General features: G+C 44.2%; 1 protein-coding gene across 1 annotated transcript in view; it reads left to right on the top strand.

Annotated features, from left to right (window-relative positions):
• Positions 1–2,478: 2,478 nt before the first annotated feature.
• Positions 2,479–10,068, top strand: part of LOC147663471 (mucin-2-like) — a 175,798-nt gene continuing 168,208 nt past the window's right edge. The window contains 2 exon segments of the mRNA XM_086950423.1: positions 2,479–2,759; positions 3,025–3,286. Of these exon segments, the coding sequence (XP_086806549.1) occupies positions 2,684–2,759; positions 3,025–3,286 (338 nt within the window). The 5' untranslated portion in view covers positions 2,479–2,683.

Raw genomic sequence — 10,068 nt, 5'->3', positions numbered from 1 at the left:
TTAATCAAAAAGAAAAATCATAAACACAAGAGAAAATAAAAACATTCAAATATAGAAAATATATAAAGATATAATATATAAAGAACCCATGTATAAGTAATTACAATTCATAGAAAATGTATTGACAAAGGATAAATAGTTAAATCCTAAAACATATAAGACAATGGCGCTCAACACGGTACACAAACATTAAAATAAACAATACAGTGTGTAGTCAAACAAGTGATTGAGTAAAAAAATTATATAGAATAGGAAGTTCAGGACAACAACACAAAGCAAAAATGTGTCCCCTTCAATTTTGGCCACATGTTTTTTCTTATGTTTATGATTTTTCCTTTTGATTAATATACTTTGTTTTATGTATTGTGTTAACTTGAACCTTTGTTAGGATTCTAGTATTGTTTGCCCCTGGTTAGGGTTTCAGGGCTACCACTGTGTTGCTAATTATCTATTGAATTATGACTGAACGCCTCTAAATCAGAATCTCCCCTAAACTGTAACGATACCTCAGTGCCATGGAGCCTCGGTTGGCCTGGGATAGTCCGCTTCTGGGCTAGTCTGTCAAGCTACTTGCTTGGGGTCTGGAGTGCAGCTTGAAAGGGGACGACTCCATCACCATTAGTGCTCCACTTGTACCCTGTGCAAAATCATTTGTACATGACCTAATTCTTAGTTCTGAGTTTCTTACGTAGCAAAGCAGCTACTTAGCTGTGGTCTATTTAACCCCATGGCTGCTAGGCGTTTTCCCGTCCTGCGCTGGGTTTTATTATTTTCATTGTTTTATGACGAGCTGGCCTTGTCATCCGCGCACGGCAGGTAAGCGCCATGACGAGGCCAGCTCGTCATTAGCCTCGAAGGGGTTAAAGTAATCTTCTAATTCAAGCTTTTGTCTCTCACTTTGTCCACCCATGTCCGCATGTGGGGAATCCTCTACTACCAGGTCGGCAGGAGGGACTGGATGCGGGCCGGTGTGAGGTCACCTCCATCACGTGCCACCAGGCACAGGCTTCTTCCCTTCCTTTCCTGTGCTGCTGAGTGCAAGGACAAGGGCATGTTTCTTTACAGTTCAGCATGGTGACCAGATGGTCAGATCGGGCACTGGCGGCATGACTGGGAGGCAAGAAACCAATGGGTGGGGCTAGGTAAGAGCCTGCTGAGTGCCAGCCCCATTGTCACCTGCTACCTGTGCACTCTGGTCACCTGTTTGGCCCAAACCATCTGGTCGCTGGGGTGGCTGACCATGTGATCAATCGGTGGCTAGCCAACCAGATCACCAGTTGATAGCTAACCTGGGAGGCCTGCTCCAGGCACTAGGCACGGCAACCTTCCCCAGATGGGCATGGGTATGTCGGGTCTTGCAAGGTGAATAGCTCCTTTGAGAGAAGGGCCTAAAGGCCCAGGCTCCAGGCACCAGGCAGGGCCACCTTTCTTACCAAGGCCAGAGTGCCATTGGACCGGAGTGGAATCTGGGGCTCCTGCAGCCTAAACAACTCCAGTAATCCCCTGCGGGAGACCTGGTCCTTGCAGGTTGGTGGTGGCAGCAGACAGCCTCCTCCCTCCCCAGGACAGGGTGACTCTCCAACTGCAAGGATTTGCCAGGTTCCAACATGTCCATCTGTCAACTGTGTGCTAGCAAAAACGTCAACAGAGGCATTTCATTCATGGCTGATCCAGCCAATGGACACACATGGACGTGCCAACTCAGGTAGCTTCACACCATCCCAGCCTTCTTAGCCATTTAGTGGTTTTGGATATAGGGTCGAGCACAATTTCCTAACGTGGCTTAAATGTGAAAACATATTTTTTTACCTCACTCTTGAGTTTTTCCCCCTGCACAGAACTGCATGAAATTTGGCATGCCAGACCTTAGATGACTATGCAAAGGAGGTGCCAAGTTTGGTGCAGCTCCTTTGAACCAGGAAAAAGTGATAGGCAAATCAAAAAATGTCCTGGAAAGTCGAGCTGAACCATAACTATGCAGCGGTAACCGCCACTGTGCAATATGCTAATTTGAGGGACTCATTCTTTGTATGTTTAGTGTTCAAGATTTACCAGTTTCATATCAATATATGGAGAGTCGGTTACTGTATTTATAAGTTATATCCATTCACTAGTACAATAGAACATAATGACAAGTTTCTTAATGTATCTCTTATCTTGTAGAAATTCACTGCATCCTACAAACATCCTTAACCAATAGAAGTGACGGGTCAAAGTGCACAGGCTGCCCGGAGTCCTCAAGCCAGCCTTTTCTAATGGTTTAAAGGGAAAGGTCTGTACAGTAAATACTCGGAATCCGACAAACTTAAGGCAAGTAACGTCACAGTTTTGAATCAATACATGTAAATGCAATAAAAGGCTAATTGCAAGAGAATGTGTTAAAAGCAGCGGGTCATGTTGTAAGGGTAAACCTTCCTAGTTTATGATTTACCATTAATTGCAAGACAGTGAAAACTACACCCTTTTATCCAACTCTTCGTGTCAAATGCCACTTTACAAATATAGGAATGTCCTCTCTGTTTGCTTTTTCGTTCTCTGTGGCATTCACACCTCCCCGGGCTCGGCACTTCCTGCTCCATACTCCTCCCTTACAGATCTCCTTGTAAAAGGAGCATTATAAAAGGAGAGAGCGCTATGCAGGGTCAGTTCTTGTAGCTCACTCCCCCATCCTTCATCAGTCACGATGGGGCTCAGCTGGGCCGGTCTAGGCCTCCTATGGCTGGCTCTGTCCTGTGCCCATGGTGTGGACATTATAAAAGGTAAGCTGGGGGGGGGCTGGATCTGTAGGATGGGAACCAGTTACTTTAGAGCACACAGAACCTCTTTAAGTAGTGAGGAAGGAAGTGTGTCAGAGAAGGATTTAGATGCCGAACATGATTCTCCTTTCAAGTAGTCATGAGCAAACAGGGACAAATAAAATGGGCAACAGATGTGTGTCATCATTTCACTCCCAAAAGAAAATGGACAGTGTGGTTTGGTTGCTTTTGTCTTAATATGTGCTTTTGCTGTGTGTGTTCTGGACAGGAAAGGAACGTAGCCATGGCCACTATGTCTGCAGTACTTGGGGGAACAACCACTACAAGACCTTCGACGGGGACTTCTACCAATTTCCTGGCATCTGTGACTACAACTTTGCCTCAGACTGCAGGGAGTCCTACAAGGAGTTCTCAGTTCACATCCAGCGCGACGGTGGCGTGGGACACCCCCAGATCACCAACGTCCTCATTACCATCAAGGACGTGACCATCCTTCTTAAGAGCCATGTGGTGGTGGTCAACGGAGCCATGTGAGTCCTCCCCATCCTTGTCTTTTGGGTTCTCAGCGGGTGGGGATACATTTACCTGGTACATAGCAGCAATTGCTCTCTTTTTGGGAGAAGAACGCTTGTGACATGCCACCAAATGGTCGATAGATATGAGAATTGATAACTCCTGGCCTGAAATGTACGTATGGTGGGTGATATACATCATAGTGCTGCATGTGATTTGAACCAATGTGCACACGTTTACAATGGAGACCTTTGGTGATGTTTAACTTCTAAAAAGCACACATCACTACTGTGGTTATGCTAAAAGATGGAGCGTGTAGTGTAATATGCATAAATTGACCCATATGTCATGACCAATTCAAATGTGGCTTGTGGATTTCATCTCTGGCTTTCGTGCGCTTGACCAAACCTTGACAGCCTTATTTGGAAATGTAAGTCAGTAGGCAGAGAACAGTGGATGTCTGGATAGCTGCTGTGTAGCCTTCCTTGGTACGCTCCCAAGCTGTGGTGTGGCGAGTGAAAGAATAGCTTGAGTGTATGTGTGTCTGTGTGTATGTATGTGTTATTTGCATAATTGAACCAAGCCATGAAGGTAGTGGAGTGCTGTACAGGGTCCAATGCAGGCAAACAGTCAACGAGTGACAAGGTAGAAGGTTGATGGGTAGCTACTGCAGTGTGATGTAGGGTTCTTTAAAGAGAAGAGAAATGATGAGACTATTAAGTTGGGTGTCAGTGGTGACAAATTGTGGTGTTTTTTAGCCAATTAGACGCTAACCGAATGAAAACTAGTGAAAGCCATCAATACAGTTATAGCGTTCACATTAAGTTGCTCTGATGTACATTTAAAATCAACAGTAAATCCAGCTCTGTGTAATATGTCAGGGTGAAGCAGCCCTTAATTCAGAGCCAACCAGTCAGGGAATCGGCCCTGCAAATAATGATGTGAGGATGAGTAACCAACTGACAGGATACCCACGTGGTGATAAGCGTGCAGTACAAATACTGATTGATTGATTGACTGGCCTGCGGGTCTGCAAACATGCCACACGTTTGGTAGCCGGTAAAATCTCATTCGTCGGTACCGGCAGGTTTGGTGAGGAAGGGACAACAGCAGTTGAAGTGGTTATATCATTGATCCAACTGTAGCTGAAATGACCAGAGACTCAAGGAGGTGGGAGCAAAATGTGGGTAGTGTGAGCACTAGTCACGAAAAGTGGCGTCTTCTTGAATGTAGAAAAGATATGATGGGGACCTACCCAAACGTTCAGGTGGCTGGAAAGAGAAACAGGGAAAACCCAAATATACAGAAGCAGGAAAATGCTCAAGTTCCAGAGCATTTATTTCAGACCACAGGAGAGGTCTGCTGGTGCTGTCAAAATGTACCTGCGAGGGCTCTGGACTCAACTTTTCAAAGGTTGCTCAGCTGATGTTCTGTTGGTGTAATTGTGCGCTTGTCTTGTGTGTCTTGGAAGAGAAAGGAAAGTAGATGTTGTTCTCAAGCTGAGTAGCACATTGAGAAGGCTAACAACATATAAACACCCTCTGTGTACAGGGAACTTAGCAAGAAATGCAAGGTCGTCGTGGAGGGCTTGCATTGCTGGGGTGATGTTATCACAGCTCATATCACAAGCACAGCTATGTCATACTTAAACATCTTTTACGAGCTGCTATAGAAACCCTTTATAAAGCTTTATAGGAAACTGCTCGTGTGTAAGACAGTGGTGCATGCTTCATGCTGTGGATCAGAGCCACAGCCCTGGTACGTGGCGCTGTGATGTCCAGTGAAGGCATGCTGCTCTACCACATATGCTCACCCACCCTAATGGCAGAGTGCATTCAGCTCATTTCTAATGGGCCCTTTTCACCCCGGTGCCACTGCACCTGCAGCACCAATGAGATCGAGGCCGCTGCCACTGCAGGATCTCTAGTAAGGATGCATAGCATACTTTAGGCCTGAGATAAAATATTCGTCAAGGGGATTAGGGAGACAGGTAGTTGATTTTTCGATTTTTCATTATGAATTATCTGACACAGCCTCTCGCTATTCAGCTTTGATCGGGAACATGAAAATATTTTTTTCAAAAGTCCACCCCATGTCACCGGAACTTCAACTAAACGCATATGATCCCGCCCAAGGTCGACTTCTAAATTCTGAACATAGAAAGGGCACATGTCATTGAAAAAGTCTGCCTGAAGGGAAAGTATCCACAGGGATTTCAATGATAAGAAGTGGTATTTTGAGTAATAGTCATTTGTAGAACACAGATAAAGGTACAGTGTTGTGTTAGAATAATTATTAGAATTAAAGTATTTTCTTTTTCATACTTTTATTGTTGGAAAACAGTGTGTCACTTTTTTATGACCAAATACACAAGAACAAAGAGATGCGCGAAATGCCTAAATTAATCTCAACTGCTGATATTTACTCTGAGCCGCATTCCAATCCATTGCTTTTTGCCCTGTACGCCATACAGACAGAGCGCAGCTGTAGGCATAGGAACAGCTCACCCCAAGTGCCAGGCCGAGTCCCTTCTAGAAGGGAACAGAAGCAACTTACCTTTGCCTTATATTTCCTTCGCTTCCTTACTTCTGATCTTTAATGCTAAACTCCACAATGTCACAAAAGAGAGTCGCGAATGTCACGCTGGAAAGAGAGAAGGCCTAAAAAAACCGAAGCCGGTGTTATCATTCTTTAAATGCAAAAGATGAAGAGAAGCATAATTTGGTGAATTCTTAATATGGTACTGCAGAAAATCAGCTGCTGGTGACAAGCAAAACGAAAGTAGGTATGGCATCCATTTACACCAAATTGGAAAGTGACTGCAGTTCGATGTCGTAGGTCATTAACTTCACCATGATCTGTATAACCTTCGTTGCGACATGAAGTTAACCTTCAATGTAGAGTTTTCGGGGCCAATTCTCTAGGAAATAGGAATACACATAAAGCACTCCAGTCCAAAGACCTAAATGCCATTAGTCAAGCGAGAGAGAACATTCCGGATGCTGACATGGTCTTGCCAGGAGCATATTTCAGAGTCTATTTTTCTTATTAGTTAACTAAAACGTTGGTATGCACATTTGGCGCTGATTCTTTTTCTTCCAAACCATGAGTTTATGAAGGCGTCTCGAAGGCTAGAACCGCGTCTAGGTCGGCACAGGAGTTTATTCCTCAGACATATTTGATTCCAGTTTCCACATTCCTTCCGGTCCAGGGAGCGATGCGGGCGACTATTCTATATAAATTAAGCAGGTCACTCATCTGTCAATGATGGGCTCACGGTTTTAATCTTAATGGCCACAATTTATATCCGGGTCACAGGTCACACTCAGACTGTTCACACAGGATGCAGCTGCCCTTCTTCTTCAGCAGTTGGTGGAAGGCTTGCAGTGGTAAATCCGGGTGGTAGCTCTGATGGGCAGAAGTACTGAAAACGTGGGAAAGTGGGGTGTTGACGAAAATTCCTCAGGTGCTCGTACCATTAAATGTGGTTCTAACTGCATAAGGGGAAGCGTCACAGTATCGCAGCGAGTTCTTATTGGATTAGTGTGCACGCGACACCAAAGCTCCCACGCTCCGAAGAGATAGATCTCTGGATTCTGCGGTGGTGAAAGGCAGCCAAGCGGGTAAATTGTCGACTGTACAACTTACTCGAGTTTTTATCCGCAGTTTCCTGTCTCGAACAACTGTTTTTCTGTATCTCTCTGTGCCTCAGTCTCTTCGGTTGAACAAACCTGAAGTGCTTACGAATGGGCCACACGTTAAAAGTGGTCGTGTTGGTCACTCTGGGATTTAAGGTGTTGTATTTCTTAAGGCGGCGGTGTACGATGCTTTCTGCTATAGCCAATGACACTTCCAACAGCCCACACCTGCCCTGTAACCTGCTTAACTAGTTTGCATGAGGCATGTGTCCAATGTCCGGAGCCGTAACACCCATACTCGAAATGAGGTGTACTGGTGTTTGATTTCTTCATCATCCCGGTGAAGGCTCAGCTGGCTCAGACGATGCAGGAGTCTGTGATCGCCTCTGAACTCTGTGACCTTGACGTCGAGACTTACAAAAATTGTCACAGTCTCATTCGTCCACCTAAGATGGAATACAAGTCTTCGCCATTGTGGGAGAGTCCTAATCTTGCCTGTAGACAGGGCGCTGGTGCCTGTAGACCTGGCTCTGGTGCAAGGAATTTTAGGGCTCACAGAAGAATTACATTTTGCCGTTTGGGTGCTCCTTTTACTCTGGCAAAAAGGCCATTTGAGGCATATGTTGTAGCTGTATTATGTTATTTGTGTGCCGCACCATAAGGTAGCTGTTAGCAATGACCTTAACGTAGCGACACCCTGGTAACCAATGGGCTGGAAAATAAAAATTAGGATGTTTAACAGAGCAACTACCTAATGCCGTTTTCTGGTTGTTAGTACTGTGTCAATTAAAAAACCGACTGTGATACAAACTTCAGCCGAGAAGTAGCAACTTGTTTTCACTTCAACCACTTGCTAATATATGAGATTTTCACTTAGAAAGATTGTTACAATGCAAGTAGAAGCCAGTGGATTTTGGGGCTGGTTACACGACTCTGACACAGCTGGATGTCACTAGTTACCCCTTTGCATCTATGCAGCATGCACATACATAGCACAGTCAGCGGCATAACAAATGTCCCTGCAGTCCCTGGGGTACAGGAGGGTCCCCAGGCTTTTGAGGGACCCCTCACCTTATGGGAGCCCCTATACAACCCAAGGCAAGGAATTATCTATGAGATATGAGAGACTCAGGGGCTACTCCCCACATTCTACAGAGACCCACCCCGCTATTCATTTCACGTTACACCACTGAAAAATGTATCAGATTAATAGGAGAGTTGCCTCTCTTTTCCACCCAGGTGGGGATGACCGATATGGATTCTTGCACACAGTGCTGATCTTGAGTGCCAGTAGAAATGATAATCAGGACCATAAATAGTAAATATGGGCTGGATTACCTTTTGGACCCGCTAGGTGGCCCTCACAAATGTCTCTTATGCTAAACCTTTACTTCCCCTAACATGTAGGATGCAGAGACTGGCAAAAAATTCTTGTCAACATAAACATGCCCGCCTTATCACAAACACATGGGGCCTGCATTCCACCTCCAAAACATATAACAAGGTCCGGACTGCAACTCTTCCTTCTGCCGACTACCACTACAAGGGGAGTCAGCTTTAATGTCAGGTCCCTTTGCAAACCTCAAGGAAGGTGGGAGCCTATGATCAATGGTAAGTTGAGTGAACATTATCCATTTTGGGGAACATTTTGTGTGAACTCACTCTCATCTCTCATTCACCTGCCCTACCTGTTGCACACCTATCACAGATTACCTATAGAACCATTGCTCCGAAGAGGATTCCCTATATGCTTCCAATCCTAACATTTCTTGGGTCCACCTCTCATCTTCAATGAATTACGTTCCGAAAGATTGAATTATTTGCCTTCCGCCAGGCTCCAAGAGCCTAGAGCCTCTTCCATGGTAAGATTAAAAGTGCCTTGCATAGTGCTTTAAATAAGTGCTACAGTAGGTGATTTACCTTTCTGAAGAAAAATTCTGCATCTGGCATCTGACATTTTAGAGGACAGGTAGCTGCATAATCTTTCTCTTTCAACCTGTTCCAAGTCGAGCTCCCCTGGCTTCGTCTCAAGGATTCATGTATATCTTGCCTGGACAAGATGTTGTGATGTCACAGCCTTACCAACCTGTCCAGATGGGTGACGTGACACAATGCAAACCCTGCAGCTACTCTTCTCACTCTACCCATACACCATACGCTCCCATTACACATAAGACTCAATCATCGCCCCAAGACCACCTATAGTCTGCACCTATCCTACAGTAATAACCGGGGTTAGAATGGGTCCTAATGCAGTAAACTATTTTTATTGGTTACTCATGGCATATGTTGAGATTTAATGGTGTTTTTGTTCAACAAAAAGTATCTCTTCTCTTCCAGTTGACATTTCATTTCAACAAATGTAAGCAAATGTCCTACTATTGGATCAATTTGAAACCATTTGTAACTGGTCAACTGGACTTGATTTCGCTTGAAGTAATGTATAGAGCACTTTATTGGGAACTTGAGCAGCCTGACATTAATATGACTGAACTATGGTTCAAAAGCAGTCCAAGCAGAGTCTGAAAATGACCAGACCTTCAGGGCAACCCTGTGCAAACACAGGACAAGAGGGAGTATATTCCATTGTTTAGCCACCAAGAAGGGAAATGACTAAGCCCCACCTTTCCACTACAAAGTTGAGGTGCCACCACTAAACCCACCACTAAACGAGAGGCAGAAGATTGAAGAGATCTAGATGGCAAGTAGAGAGTGGTGAGGATATGATATGCAGCCAGTGGTGCATTTTGGAGCACTCCTGAGGTAACACACTGTTGTTTAGACCTCATGTTTTCAGGTTAAATGGCCACTAAATATGTATAGACATGTAGCTTTACTGATAAAACTATATAGTGCACAAATAATAATGTGTGGAAATTGGGTTTCAGTGAATATTTATCATTTGCACATCATTATGTAAAGTGTCTTGATTTGTTTTGATCTTAATAAAATCTTTGTTTCCATCAACAAAAAACAGTGCTTTATTTGTGCTTTCATAATAGTGGATATATCTTGAAATATGTGTATAGGTCTTTTACTGGCATTTCAATGTTGTGCTTTAGAAAAAAACTTACGCCCTACAGTCAAGTCAACTCAGTTTTATTGTATGGTTAATAAACACTTTTACAAACAGTAAAAATCATTTGAATGTACACAATTCA

The sequence above is a fragment of the Lissotriton vulgaris genome, unplaced genomic scaffold (assembly GCF_964263255.1).
Source record: "Lissotriton vulgaris unplaced genomic scaffold, aLisVul1.2 SCAFFOLD_516, whole genome shotgun sequence".
NCBI classification, from domain to species: Eukaryota; Metazoa; Chordata; class Amphibia; order Caudata; family Salamandridae; genus Lissotriton; species Lissotriton vulgaris.
The sequence above is the reverse complement of the archived record's forward strand: the minus strand, read 5'-3'. Positions and strand labels throughout refer to the sequence as shown.